Source organism: Perca fluviatilis, chromosome 8, assembly GCF_010015445.1.
Source record: "Perca fluviatilis chromosome 8, GENO_Pfluv_1.0, whole genome shotgun sequence".
NCBI classification, from domain to species: domain Eukaryota; kingdom Metazoa; phylum Chordata; class Actinopteri; order Perciformes; family Percidae; genus Perca; species Perca fluviatilis.
This window is the reverse complement of record NC_053119.1, coordinates 5,559,186-5,574,726: the sequence shown is the minus strand read 5'-3', so window position 1 is coordinate 5,574,726 and position 15,541 is coordinate 5,559,186. Positions and strand designations below refer to the sequence as shown.

The following is a 15,541-nucleotide window of genomic DNA, read 5'->3' as shown; positions in this document are numbered from 1 at the left end:
AACTGTCTGAAGTGTTGCCACAGTTACTTTGAAAAAGTAACTTAGTTACTTTACAGATTACTTGATTAAAAAGTAATTTAGTTACTTTACAGATTACTTGATTATAAAAGTAACGAAGTTAGATTACAAGTTACTTTATTAGTTACATTCAGCAACTGCAGACAACACCCCTACAGCCTCAACATAAAAATGACAACCGGTTTACTGTGAGGCAGCTCGGCGCTGTCAGTAGTAGGGATGCTGCGACTCCAAATGTTTCTTCAAATGTGACGTAGTGTTTTTGTAGCTAGATAGCACTTTGTTGCCACCAGCACAGAGTGTACAACGAACCTTAATACTGCCGTCTTTAGCTGACACAAACTCAAAATAGTGACTGTATTTCCAGCTAGAAACAGAAAGCGCACATCTCTCTCCTCCCTCCATTGTTGTTTACGTTTGTGTCGCTGCCTGTTAAACGTGACCTTTCCTCATGCTGAAAACGTGACTTGCCGCATACGTGACTTCACTCCCCGAGACGCAAGAAAAAAGCAAAAATATATATTTTTACTAAGGAAAATGACAAAAATAGTAACGCACAGTGACTTGGATAAGTAACTTTAATCCGATTACTGGTTTGGAAATAGTAACGCGTTAGATTACTTGTTACTGAAAAAAGCGGTCAGATTAGAGTAACGCGTTACGTGGCATCACTGACTGTCTGACAAGTTATTAACTTCAATTTGGGACGTCCTGTGATGAACAAACACTAATGTGCTTATAAATGGAAGTGATGGGGGAACAAAACTTTCCTGCAAAAATGTATTCAAACGTTTACAGTGCTCCTCATGAGTTTAGGAACCCGTGCTAAAGTTGACTAAAAAGAGGAATAAAAAAAAAAATCATCTTTTGGGAATTGATCTTAATGCCTTAATTAAAAAAAATTGGAAAAATCCAACCTTTAAGGACACCAACTTTCTTTGTGAATGAATAATTTATCGTAAATAAATAAATGTTCTTCCTTAAAATACACGGGGCATAAGTAAGTCCACCCCTATGTTAAATTCCCATAGAGGCAGGCAGATATTTATTTTGAAAGGCCAGTTATTTCATGGATCCAGGATACTATGCATCCTGATAAAGTTCCCTTGGCCTTTGGAATTAAAATAGCCCCCCCCCACATCATCACATACCCTTCACCATACCCCCCCATCATCACATACCCTTCACCATACCCCCACATCATCACATACCCTTCACCATACCTACAGATTGTCATGGTTTTATTTCCGTTCGCCTAATAGCTGGTTTGATTTGCATTGAGAGATGATTTTATGGAAAGTACCCCATGCCAATCTCTAGGTAGGTAGAGCAGCACTGTATTTGCAACTTTTATGGCGGTGGTTAAACTTGTCTTTTCAATGCGATGTATTGTGTTTAACAAGTTTTTCTTTTCTTTTTTTCTGGTTTTATCTGATTTCATGGGTTTTAATTTGTTTCCATTTAAATCTTGTTATACATTTCCACCCCATCTTTGTAGTATATATGTATATTTATGTGTGTTTTATGCTTACTCATGTTGGGATCTGATCAGCCAGACCACATCCCAAGGGTCGCTTTGAGTTTGGATGCCAGCGAGGTGTGGACAGCGCGTGGGCAGCATGCGGACAGTTTTATCAAACGTCAGTAGGTCATTTCCCCGCCACAAGGCGCTCAGCGAGAGCAAGGGGAACCAGGACCTTTCTGCATAACGAGGATCTCTCCTGCGCCTCTGTTTGTACTTTCGGATATCTGCTTCATTTTACTGTTGAAGTCCTAGTCGCACATTGCCAGCTCTATCTCCACAGCGCTGTGGAGTAAGGTTCGGCTACGCCACAGATGCATTCTGGGATAGGAGAATAAATACGCTCGGGGTAGTGTGCATTTTTTTTTAAATGAATCACCATCGCCTTGGGCTGTGCTAAGCTCCAGATGCAGCGACTGTGGCTCTGCTAAATAGTCTCAGGAAGGAACTTGTTTTGGTGGAACATTCGCACCCAGCAAAAGAAAATGCCACGTACAAACTGGGAAGCAAAAATAATTTCAGCCTTGGCTGACAATAAAGTTGTATCGTACAATATTAAACGAAGTTAACAGTTGACACAATACAGTAACGTGAGCTATTTAAATTAGCTGATACATGGTTAAACCTCAATGGCTCTTACCAGTGTATCGCCGTGGATACTTCGTCCACAGCAATCCCACCAATCGGTTCCCAGTTACAGTGCCTTGCGAAAGTATTCGGCCCCCTTGAACTTTTCGACCTTTTGCCACATTTAAGGCCTCAAACATAAAGATATAAAACTGTAATTTTTTGTGAAGAATCAACAACAAGTGGGACACAATCATGAAGTGGAACGAAATTTATTGGATATTTCAAACCTTTTAAACAAATAAAAAACTGAAATATTGGGCGTGCAAAATTATTCAGCCCCCTTAAGTTAATACTTTGTAGCGCCACCTTTTGCTGCGATTACAGCTGTAAGTCGTGGGGTATGTCTCTATCAGTTTTGCACATCGGAGACTGACATTTTTGCCCATTCCCTCCTTGCAAAACAGCTCGAGCTCAGTGAGGTTGGATGGAGGCGTTTGTGAACAGCAGTTTTCAGTTCTTTCCACAGATTCTGAATTTGGATTCAGGTCTGGACTTTGACTTGGCCATTCTAACACCTGGATATGTTTATTTGTGAACCATTCCATTGTAGATTTTGCTTTATGTTTTGGATCATTGTCTTGTTGGTAGACAAATCTCCGTCCCAGTCTCAGGTCTTTTGCAGACTCCATCAGGTTTTCTTCCGAGGGGTCCTGTATTTGGCTCCATCCATCTTCCCATCAATTTTAACCATCTTCCCTGTCCCTGCTGAAGAAAAGCAGGCCCAAACCATGATGCTGCCACCACCATGTTTGACAGTGGGGATGGTGTGTTCAGGGTGATGAGCTGTGTTGCTTCGTCGAAACATAACGTTTTGCATTGTTGCCAAAAGGTTTGATTTTGGTTTCATCTGACCACAGCACCTTCTTCCACATGTTTGGTGTGTCTCCCAGGTGGCTTTTGGCAAACTTTAAACGACACTTTTTATGGATATCTTTAAGAAATGGCTTTCTTCTTGCCACTCTTCCATAAAAGCCAGATTTGTGCAGTATACGACTGATTGTTGTCCTATGGACAGAGTCTCCCACCTCAGCTGTAGATCTCTGCAGTTCATCCAGAGTGATCATGGGCCTCTTGGCTGCATCTCTGATCAGTCTTCTCATTGTATGAGCTGAAAGTTTAGAGGGACGGCCGGGTCTTCGTAGATTTGCAGTGGTCTGATACTCCTTCCATTTCAATATTATCGCTTGCACAGTGCTCCTTGGGATGTTTAAAGCTTGGGAAATCTTTTTGTATCCAAATCCGGCTTTAAACTTCTCCACAACAGTATCTCGGACCTGCCTGGTGTGTTCCTTGTTCTTCATGATGCTCTCTGCGCTTTACACGGACCTCTGAGACTATCACAGAGCAGGTGCATTTATACGGAGACTTGATTACACACAGCTGGATTCTATTTATCATCATTAGTCATTTAGGTCAACATTGGATCATTCAGAGATCCTCACTGAACTTCTGGAGAGAGTTTGCTGCACTGAAAGTAAAGGGGCTGAATAATTTTGCACGCCCACTTTTTCAGTTTTTTATTTGTTAAAAAAGTTTGAAATAGCCAATGAATTTCGTTCCACTTCATAATTGGGACCCACTTGTTGTTGATACTTCACAAAAAATTACAGTTTTATATCTTTATGTTTGAGGCCTGAAATGTGGCAAAAGGTCGAAACGTTCAAGGGGGCCGAATACTTTCGCAAGGCACTGTATTATGTAAATCAGTCCCTCCAGAAAAACGCAAATAATTCAATGCATAATCAGTCAAAGTCCGCATATTATTGCGGGGGCTGCATTTTTTCTTTCGCCGCATAAATTGCCGATTTTCGCGCAAAATATGCGGGCTTTGCCAATCACAACAAAACTCTGCATTTTTATGGAAGGACTGGTAAATAATGTCTTTTTTTTTTTTTTTTAAAGAAAATCTTTAAAGTGCTCATATTATGCTTTTTGGCTTTTCCCCTTTGCTTTATTGTGTAATATATCTTTTTTGTGCATGTTATAGGTTTACAAAGTGAAAAAGCCCAAAGTCCCCCCCCAAAGGGACTTACCATCTCCAACAGAAAACACTGTTCACCAACTGCTCTAAACAGCTCTATTGTAGTCCAGCCTTTACTTCAGAGACAAACATGGTCACTTTGGAACACACGTTATAATGCTAGCCTAGCTGCTAGCGTGGCACGCCCTCATACTCTGCTTCTGACTGGCTAGTAGTCCTTACCTAGGTACTGTCAGGGCACGCCCTCATACTCTGCTTCTGACTGGCTAGTAGTCCTTACCTAGGTACTGTCAGGGCACGCCCTCATACTCTGCTTCTGACTGGCTAGTAGTCCTTACCTAGGTACTGTCAGGGCACATCCTCATACTCTGCTTCTGACTGGCTAGTAGTCCTTACCTAGGTACGGCACATGTGCGTCTCCAAACAAAGATGGAACAGAAGTGAGATGTCTCACTCTGTAGCTAAAACAGAGAGCTCAACACACAGGGTGAAAAGAGGAGCTGCAGCAATGTGCAGTACAACAAAAATATGTTAATTAAACCATGTAAACCTATTCTGGTACAACCTCTGAATACAATTATGAACCTGAAAATGAGCATAATATGAGCTCTTTAACAACCATTCCCCAAAAGAACCAAGCAGGCCTGACTTGTTGCACCATCCAAATGTTCTTCAGAACTTGCCATTTTCAGCGTGTAGCTTGCTAGCTCGAAGGTTGTTGTTGTTTCATGTAGCAAAGGGAATTTTGGGAACAGCAAGCCATGCGCCAGAAGCCAGGCTTTATCCTGAAAAAGCACTTCTGTTGATCCAGACTAATGAAACGCCAACATTTCCTGATTTTGCTGCTTCACAATAAAAGGTCTTAAATAACACAGTAACAGGGGAATTTGATTGTGAAGCATTTGTAGTGTTAATTTGCCGGAGCTGTTTTTTTTAGCGGCTACTCTTACTGGACACTGAGACCCGCTGCCTCGGCTGCTCCCTCCCTTAACAAAGCACGTCTCATGCATATTATGTCATATTCAGTGTAGAAATATGGGTTTCAAAGTATACATCTCTAACCCCAACACCTCCCCGGTATCTCCATGAGTTGGAGGTTGGGTTCTACTCACCAGACGAGAGTCTCTCAGCAGACACTGAAGACATTTAGTGTAAAGACCGTTCACCGAGTCCTGAGTGGAGAGAGAGAGGACAGGAGGGCTGTCAGTACAGTGCTGTCATCTTATAAAAGTTACCTTGAATTATTCTTCGGGTTACATTGAGCGTAGCGGTCCGAATATACGATTTTTTTTCCCTGGAAATACGTCTGAAAAAGTGTGATCTATCTATCTATCTATCTATCTATATATATATATATATATATATATATATATATATATATATATATATATATATATAGATATATATATATAATTATATATAGATCTATATATAATATAGATCAATATATATATATAATCTATATATATATATATATATATATCTATATATATATCTATATATATATATATATATATATATATATATATATATATATATATATATATATATATATATATATATATATATATATATATATATATATATATATATAAATAATATGTCTTATATTTGGGGTCTAGACTTTCAGCTGTTCAAGTCGCAGAGGCTGGTTTTAGAACGTAAGGGATCATCACCTGTTTCAACAGCCAATAGAGAAGTCAGCTGGTGAAGTCAGCTACAAACTATAGAAATAAAATCATCCATAATCCATTTTATTTTAATGTTACAAACCGCTGGTAGAAATGGCAGAGTTTTAGACGGCGCCTCAACGACCATCTAATAATCAGGGTCGTCTTATAAGGAACAGGATAAAGAGGAAAGCGAGTTGGTCCTACTATGTGGTGTCGGAGTCCCTTCCTCTCGGTCTCTTTGAAGGCCTGACAGAAGCCCTGGATGAATTTGTCCAGTTTCTGGGCGTGGCGGCCCAGGAACTCCCTGACGTCCTCCACGCTCTTCAGGCAGTACGGGGGCGGCAGGCTGACCTCCGCCGGACTCGGCTCCATCTCCACGGGCCTGGAGATGCACAGGATGCTGTAGCTCTGCTCCCGGTCGTTGTAGAAGGTTTCCTCAAACAGGATGGGGACCGACGCCGGAGCCGGGAAGCCGGACCCCAGCAGGACCTGCCTGTCCTGGATCCTGACCTCCTGAAACACACGACGAGACAGACGCCTCCGGTAAGCAGCTACGGTAGAGTTATTCATTACAAAAGATAACGTACCTAAATCAGGATTATCGTCATATATAAACACAGAACAGATCTTCTGACAGGAGAGGGCTTTGTTGAGAATTGCTCTCTAAACCCTGTATCTTGTAAAGTAAGTAAGTAAAGTTTATTTCTAGAGCACATTTAAAACACAGTTTAAGCTGACCAAAATGGTGCTGTATTAACCCTTGTGTTGTCCTTCGGGTCCCGGTGACCCGAAGGACAACACAAGGGTTAATACAGCACCTTACACAAGGGTTAAATAATGCCACAGATTGTTTTAGTGTGCAAAAGAGACATATCTTTCATTATTTGTTTACTTTTGTGATCTTTGGGGGTAGTTTGCTACAGTATATATTTACTAAATAATAATGAATACATCCAATAAATCTAAATCTACAAAAAGGCTCCAATAGCTAGTGTCAAAGTCTTAATTAAAACAATGATGCTCTCTCTTCTTGGCTGCTCCAAAATCAAGTGACTTTTCTAAAACTGACACTGAAACACGAGGCTTCAATCGGCCGTTCCAAACGTTTTAATACAAATTAGCCGACAGGCTGGCAATATTCAATATTTGTGGGATTGGAAACAAATCCCATGACATTAATTATTGTGCGTATCACAGCCTGTTATTACAGGGCTTGGTTAAATACTTGATTCTGATTGGTCAATCACGGCATTCTGCGCTCTGCTTATTCTGAATAACAGAGCGTTGCCATGGCTGCAGTTCTGATCACTCTGGAGGACATCCATTCATTCACAGAAAGAAATCTGGTTAAATTATCAGCTGGGGGAAAAAGTGGAGCAAGATCCTATCGCTACATCTTTACAAACAGTCTTCTATTGTCCACCGTTGGGACAATAGTTACAATAGTCATCGCAACATTGGGTTTCTAGGTGAGTCAACTGAAGCGCCTGGGCAAGAAGGACACGAGATGAATGAGGACAGAAACATTCACCGTGTCTCACTTCACCATCAACGGAAACGTTCAGCTTAAAGATTTAGCGCTTAACTTTTTGATATTAATGAACGTCCGTTACATTCAAGCCAAACGAGTTGCTACAAAGCTAATTAATAGCCGGTACACACCAACCAGACGGCCGACCCTCGGCGGAAAAGCCAGTCGGACTGATCAGTCTCCCCGAGTTGGTCCAAAAAGTTCCCCAGAACACACCGAAGAGACGAGACGTAATACGTCTCCATAGCAACAGGCTGCGCTACTATGTATTGTACTGATGTACTGACATATTGGACTAAAATAGTTCACCGAAACGTGTTTCTGAGAACGTTTTAAGAGAGAAATAGGCCGTGCAGTTGCTGAATCTGTCTTCATTTCAGCTCAACAAAAGGTCAGTTTAAAAGATTTTCATCAGATTTTGAGAGGCTCTAGTCACGCTCATCCCACTCATCATTTCCGGGTGAGTCCCGACTGCCCTGCCGCCGACTGAACACGTCAGGTCGGCCAAAATGAACGCCGACAGCCCCTCAGACTGACCTCGCCAGACTGTCCAATGGCCGATAATCGGCTTGGTGATCAGCCAGACGGCAAGACGGCCAGACGATCAGCTCCACACAACTCTCTCTGGATTTCTCAGCATGACAGACTGATCTCAAGAAGTGGCGTATGTATGACACCCCAATTCGTATGCCATTTTTTTTGCAAAAAAAAAATCACTTTTTAGCGTGTTTATCAACGCCGTTTGGCCTCCGTTGACTTACATTAACTTGCGATTGCGTGTCAATTTACACCGTAGCGAGTAGTATGAAAGCCCAAAATGAAAGTCGGGATGGAGGATGGGTTAAAACAACACAGGACTTTCACCCATGGGACCGGGGATCGTGTCCCGCGTGTCGCGTTTCCTAAACCCAACCTTCGCTTTCTTCTTTTCCTAAAACCCAACCCTGCTGTTTACAGCGGAGACATATACGGCAGATAGCTCAAAATGCGTACAGATAACACGCCACTTGGCTTTAGAAAGCGGCATTTATGTTTACGCGAAGTCGTGATGTCACGTTCAGTGGGACTATGTTCAGAAGATTGTGTCGTCCAGCAACTTTCCCGCGCAGAAACTCCAGTGAAGATAATGACCTCTTCTGAAGAGTCCATCATGTTTTCTTATCCTCCGTGTCCTCCTTGGCTACTAGCAACTACTTGGAGGAGGGGGGGCGATCACGGGAAGGCTTGAATCATGTGGACGCGCCGACAGTGTTGTCGTCATTACCTCATGGGTGCGACAGAAACTACGCACTATGGCTTCAACATGAATTATATCGCAAAGTAGGGTACAGAGTTTGCGTTGCTATGAACGCGATGTTACAACCGTAGAGAAGGAACGGACTATTTTAGCTAGCGGAAGCAATACAATTGTTTTAAAAAAATCAATACAAATAATTTTTATAATCAAATTTTGTCTCAAATTATTGATTTATTTGAAAGGTAGCCGTGTAATGGGCGAGGTAATGTAGAGTGAGCCGGTCATTATAGCGAACACAAGCCCTTCAGGCTGATTCAAGTCCTGCATCACTCTGTCGGGGTTGGATTTGCTATAATGACCGCCTCGCTCTACATTAACTCGTACATACATCTACTTCCTCAGAGCCATAAAGACACTGTTGCCCTGGGTGACATGTTCCCATCAACAAACAGTCGCAGCAACAAAGAGTGCGCAGGCGCCGACGAGAGTGGCAGCCTTCTTCAGTAGCTCCGTCACGTTACGTGTCTTTTTAGTCTTTTAGAACTTTTTTTCCTTTGCAAACTTAATTTTTTATACGCATTGCGTAGATATCCCCATCATTGCACACACTCTACCATAGCACCTTCTCATGGTCATTGCATCACATGGTCAGTCCATACCAGACCTTTGTAATATGTACTCTTTACATTTCGGTTAGTGATTTTTATGTATGTGAGATATATATGTGTGTGCATGTGTGTTTGTTGTGTTATGGTTGTCTAAGCTACTGGATGCCTAACATTTTCCTCAGCATGAATAAATTATCTATCTATCTATCTATCTATCTATCTATCTATCTATCTATCTATCTATCAGTTACGGCTGCCTCTTTCAGTTATATTGGTTACTTTGTTTTAAATAAAGTATCCATCCATCCATCCATCCATCCATCTTACGGCTGCCTCTTTCAGTTATATTGGTTACTTTGTTTTAAGCAGCACCCATAGGACCTTTGTCCTTTGTGTACCTGATTTTGTTGTTTGACCTTACATTTCCTCAGAGTTTTAAGTGCCTCTGATGAAGCCGAGGTTTATGAAGTGAAGCAGGACGAACCTTTCCATCCACGGTGTGGTATCCGTCCTCCACAGGCTGCAGGACATAGCTGTCGAACTGAGAGTCGGAGAAGCTGCTGACGGCCAAACTTCCGCAACAAGGCACCAGAACCTGCAGGTGGTCGGCAACGTGGGATACAAAACATTTGATTATTTCCTGTAAACGTATTAACCACTCGGGCGCCTGGGCGGCTCACCTGGTAGAGCAGGCGCCCATTTGCAGAGGCTCAGTCCTCGACGTAGCGGCTCAGGGTTCGAGTCTGACCTGTGGCCATTTGCTGCATGTCTTCACCCTCTCTCTCCCCACTCTTTCCTGTCTACTAAAGGCTAAAATGCCCCAAAAAATATCTTTAAAAAAATTATTTTGTTAACAATTTGGTTGAAAGAAAACTGAAATAGTCAACAAAATAAATAACGTGGATGTTCATACAACCATTATTCTTCACAAGTAAACTTTCTTCACTACTTTCATGGAATTTGGTCGTTTTATAAAATTTTATAGCATTTGGAAGAAAGAAAAAAAAAAAAAAAAAAATTAAAGAAGGTTGGAAAAAAAAAAAAACGAAATAAGTGACAAAAATGTCGGGGAAAGCTTCAAAACATTGGAGGAAAAAAAGCTAAAATAAATATCTGGAAAAGTGACAAAAGTGTCAAAAATAGTTTAGAAATCTGTCAGTTTTTCTTGATTAATCGATGACTGTTTGTATAAAAAGTCAGAAAATGTTGAAAAATGTGGATCAGTGTTTCCACAAAGCCCAAGATATTAAGTTTACTCTCACAGAGGAGAGAAGATACTAGAACATATTCACATTTAACAAACTGGAATCAGAGAAGTTTTAGTTTTAAGGACTCAAACCGTTTATTTGATTATCAAAATAGTTGGCAATTCATTTAAAGGTCCCATGACATGCTGCTTTTTGGATGCTTTTATATAGACCTTAGTGGTCCCCTAATACTGTATCTGAAGTCTCTTTTATATAGACTTTAGTGGTCCCCTAATACTGTATCTGAAGTCTCTTTTATATAGACCTTAGTGGTCCCCTAATACTGTATCTGAAGTCTCTTTTATATAGACCTTAGTGGTCCCCTAATACTGTATCTGAAGTCTCTTTTATATAGGCCTTAGTGGTCCCTAATACTGTATCTGAAGTCTCTTTTATATAGGCCTTAGTGGTCCCCTAATACTGTATCTGAAGTCTCTTTTATATAGACCTTAGTGGTCCCCTAATACTGTATCTGAAGTCTCTTTTATATAGACCTTAGTGGTCCCCTAATACTGTATCTGAAGTCTCTTTTATATAGACCTTAGTGGTCCCCTAATACTGTATCTGAAGTCTCTTTTATATAGGCCTTAGTGGTCCCCTAATACTGTATCTGAAGTCTCTTTTATATAGGCCTTAGTGGTCCCCCTAATACTGTATCTGAAGTCTCTTTTATATAGGCCTTAGTGGTCTCCTAATACTGTATCTGAAGTCTCTTTTATATAGACCTTAGTGGTCCCCTAATACTGTATCTGAAGTCTCTTTTATATAGACCTTAGTGGTCCCCTAATACTGTATCTGAAGTCTCTTTTATATAGACCTTAGTGGTCCCCTAATACTGTATCTGAAGTCTCTTTTATATAGGCCTTAGTGGTCCCCTAATACTGTATCTGAAGTCTCTTTTATATAGACCTTAGTGGTCCCTAATACTGTATTTGAAGTCTCTTTTATATAGACCTTAGTGGTCCCCTAATACTGTATCTGAAGTCTCTTTTATATAGGCCTTAGTGGTCCCCTAATACTGTATCTGAAGTCTCTTTTATATAGACCTTAGTGGTCTTATTGGCCTTGACCAACTGCCACTTTGCTCGTTTGAAAGCCATGATGTCTCTCTCTCTCTCTCTCATGGGTGGGCCAAATTCTCTGGGTGGTCAAAGCAGAGAAAGGGGAGGTAACCTTGCTCCTTATGGCCTCATAAGGAGAAGATTCCTGATTGGTCCATCTGAGCTTTCATTTTCTCAAAGGCAGAGCAGGATACCCAGGGCTCAGTTTACACCTATCACCATTTCTAGCCACTGGGGGACCATAGGCAGGCTGAGGGAACTCATATTAATGTTAAAAAACCTCATAAAAGTGACATTTTCATGCCATGGGACCTTTTAATAGTTGACCAATCGATTAATCTTTGCAGCTCTAAAATGTTAATCTAATTCCAGTGTTTTCCCTCACTTTTGTGGAAGACTTGTACACATATTTGGGTTTTAGAGTTTAGGGGTCATCCTTCAAGAAAATGTTTTTAATAAAACAATATTCAATTTCACATAAGTTTAGACGGTAATTATTACCATGTCTGTGCCTAAAACGTTGGAAAAGCTAGAGCAGGTTATAAATAACACTCAAAAAGCTTAAAGAGAAAACTGCCTTAGAGTGGTAGGGAAAACCCTGAACACTGTCACCTTCCCCGATTATATATAAACGGAGAAACTCATTGAAGGGAAAGTGTGGGCTGAGAGGAGGAGGAAGCTGCTAAAACCACAAAAAAAAAGTACCTTGTTGAAATGATAGCTCGACCTGCTGTCAAGACAGTAAGTAGTCTGACAGCTCGATATAAGAGTTTCACTTTGAAAAGGAGTCGCCTCTGTAACCAGTGATGGAGTACTCGGACTCGAGACGCTGTTCTTGCGGACTGATGACTTGTACTTGGACTCGGGACTCGAGAATGTATAATATCGGAGTTGAGCATTCATGAAAAAGGGCTCAGACGTTGGAAGACCAGAGAATAGAGACTCAAGTCCTGACTCGAGGACTGATAACTTGTACTTGGACTCGAGGATGTATAAAATCGGACTTGAGCATTCATGAAAAAGGACTTAGTCTTCAACCACAGAGGAAGTGACTCAGCTGCTGCAGCGTATGACTAGAAGAGAAACTTGCAGACATACGTGTGGTCTATTCACACCTGTAAGGTCTCAGGTTCTGTTGTGCGGTTGCATTTTCTCACTGCAGTATTTTCTCCTTTATTTCCGTGTTACTGTATCGCAATTCTGTTTTTTAAATCTCTGAAGGCAGCAAAACAATGACACTGTTGTTCTCATTTAAGCCATGAAGCTTTTAGGTTAGTTTTGTGTAGTTTTCGGTTATTTAAAAACGATCCCCTTCTCTGCCTCTGGAATCCCATCTTACCAGGAAATTTGTTCAGCTTTTTCCTGGCACCCCATTTCCCACATTTAAAGTCTCTTTTAGACAGAAACCCTCCGCAGTACCAGGAAACATTAAACTGCCAGAAACAAAAAGCCCCTAAATGCAAAAAGGAGACAGACATCAGATAGGGAATAGTTCCTCATTTCAGAGAATTAGTCTAAAAAGGTCTAGAAAAATTAAGTCTGGATGGTCACATTTAGCTTATAAAGAAAGAAGGATGACAGGTTAAGCTGGGAACAAACTTGAAATTGAATTCTACTCAGACTGGACGCCACACACACACGACGGACGTTTTGGCAGCCAGAAAGCAGCACACACACACACACACACACACACACTGAACAACCGGACAAGACAAAAGGTAGACCAGTGGTGTAGTCTACGTGATATGCAGCAGGGCTCCAGACTGCGACCAAATGGTCGCATTTTGCGACCAAAATTTGAGAGTGTGCGACTGAATTTTACATCCAGTCGCACATGTGCGACCAGTAAATTTGCCCCCTTTTTTTACACGTTAAATGTTGAAATTTTGGTACCTGAGAGCGCGTAAGCACAAGCTTATCTGTCCTCTCTGAAAAATGACAGAGAGCGGTGCCCCGACACAAACACACACAGGCTACTCGCACACACGCAGAGCTGCAGACAGTGCAAACTACGTCGGCTCTGCAGTTTTGTTGAAGTCACAGTGAGTCACGGAAATGCCGATTAAAGTGGTTTCAAGGGTGGTTACAGTTTTTCATAACTTCACGAAGACAGCGTTTGCTGCGATATGATATGTATGGCGAGCCGAAAGCGGTCGCGGTGCTGTTGGCGTTACACTACCTCGGAGACGAGCAGCCAGGCACAACAGTGGTTTCTGTGCCCTGGTGACTGACTGACAGGCTGAAGTTGTAAGGCAAGGCAACTTTATTTCTACAGCACCTTTCAGCAACAAGGCAATTCAAAGTGCTTTACATTAAACATTAAAGAGCAATTAAAATCGGTCATGATGAAAATAAAACTGTCACGACAGCGATGGGGCTCTCAGTTTATCTTATATGTTGCATCTTCAAAAGTGACACTGAATTTGAAACAGGACATTGTAATTTCTGCATCTATTATCAAAGTATTTATTAGTAATACAGTGGAAATTAGTAGAAATGTGAATATTTGGTTAGCATGTTGATTTACGGTGTGTGCCCCTAAATTTTCTGGTAGTGCCCCTAACATTTTCAGTTGGGGGCCACTGTGCTCCTAGTGAAAAAAGTTAGTCTGGAGCCCTGTGCAGGTATACAGCGTACAGCCACTAGGAAAGGTCAAGGATTTCCGGACAACGTTACATAGTGGCGATTGTTTTGCGACAGAACGTTCACACTTTCGTTCATGAATTCACCCCGTCTGTCTTGGGAGTCACTTAGGAACAAAAACCTAATGCTGTAACTCATGTTAATCACTGAAGGAGAACGAAAAGCAAATTTACACTCTTTCAGTGCTTTGGTAAGCTTGCCCCTGAAGTTATGCTGCCGCTTCGAGGGACACAGCAGCGGACATTAACGTTGCAGAAACTACAGAACATGAGCCGGATGAGGCTGATGCTATACTGTACGTGGTAACGTTACAAAAAACATATGGGGTGTCAGAATAAAGGTCGAAAATGCCCATATAGCAATCTTTAAAAAGAGAGAGAGAGCTGTTGCTCAATCTGTTGGTTATTATCAAAACCAAAACCAAATTTTAGCGAGAAATGACTGAATTATCGTGTTCGTGAACGTTTTGCGACTGTCCGGTCATCCAGAAATCACCCGTTCTGTCCCCCATGTTCTTTTGTTGTCCTTTATCCTTTCTGAAGGACTGAGAGACACACTGACACGACTGGTTTCAATCAGCCAAACAAACAATCAGGTAACAACAGGTGAGACTCACGATGCCGTGGAGCTCTGCCACTCGGCTGCAGAGGTCCGGTCTCTGCTTCTCCAACGCCACGTAGAAATGATTCTTCAGGATGTTCTCATCATATACAGCCATAAGGAGCTGGAGGTCTGGATCCTGGAGGGGGGGGAAATCAAAAAGAACCGCTTAGCGTGGTTAAAGAAGGCGCTGCTTTGTCAGAGCTGGCGCTGGGCTCCAACACAATTTACCTGTTTAATCGATTTGATTCCAATTCAATAACAATTGGATTAGTAATATTTGAATTGCAGAAAAATATACAGTACAGGCCAAAAGTTTGGACACACCTTCTCATTCAATGGGTTTCTTTATTTTCATGGCTATTTACATTGTAGATTCTCACTGAAGGCATCAAAACTATGAATGAACACATATGGAATTATGTACTTAACAAAAAAGTGTGAAATAACTGAAAACATGTCTTATATTTTAGATTCTTCAAAGTAGCCACCCTTTGCTTTTTTTGATAACTCTGCAAACCCTTGGTGTTCTCTCAATGAGCTTCATGAGGTAGTCACCTGAAATGGTTTTACCTTCACAGGTGTGCTTTGTCAGGGTTAATTAGTGGAATTATTTCCCTTATTAATAAAAAAGCAAAGGGTGGCTACTTTGAAGAATCTAAAATATAAGACATGTTTTCAGTTATTTCACACTTTTTTGTTAAGTACATAATTCCATGTGTTCATTCATAGTTTTGATGCCTTCAGTGAGAATCTACAATGTAAATAGTCATGAAAATAAAAAGGAACG

General features: G+C 41.2%; 1 protein-coding gene across 1 annotated transcript in view; it reads right to left on the bottom strand.

The window, feature by feature from the left end:
- The window catches only part of ankrd27 (ankyrin repeat domain 27 (VPS9 domain)), a 74,184-nt gene that overhangs the window by 51,316 nt on the left and 7,327 nt on the right, over positions 1 to 15,541 (bottom strand). Inside the window, exons 2-5 of the mRNA XM_039808138.1 lie at positions 14,768 to 14,890; positions 9,685 to 9,795; positions 6,029 to 6,337; positions 5,264 to 5,323 (exon numbers count right to left, since the gene is read on the bottom strand). Coding sequence (XP_039664072.1) covers positions 5,264 to 5,323; positions 6,029 to 6,337; positions 9,685 to 9,795; positions 14,768 to 14,890 — 603 coding nt within the window. The remainder of the gene's footprint in view (positions 1 to 5,263; positions 5,324 to 6,028; positions 6,338 to 9,684; positions 9,796 to 14,767; positions 14,891 to 15,541) is intronic.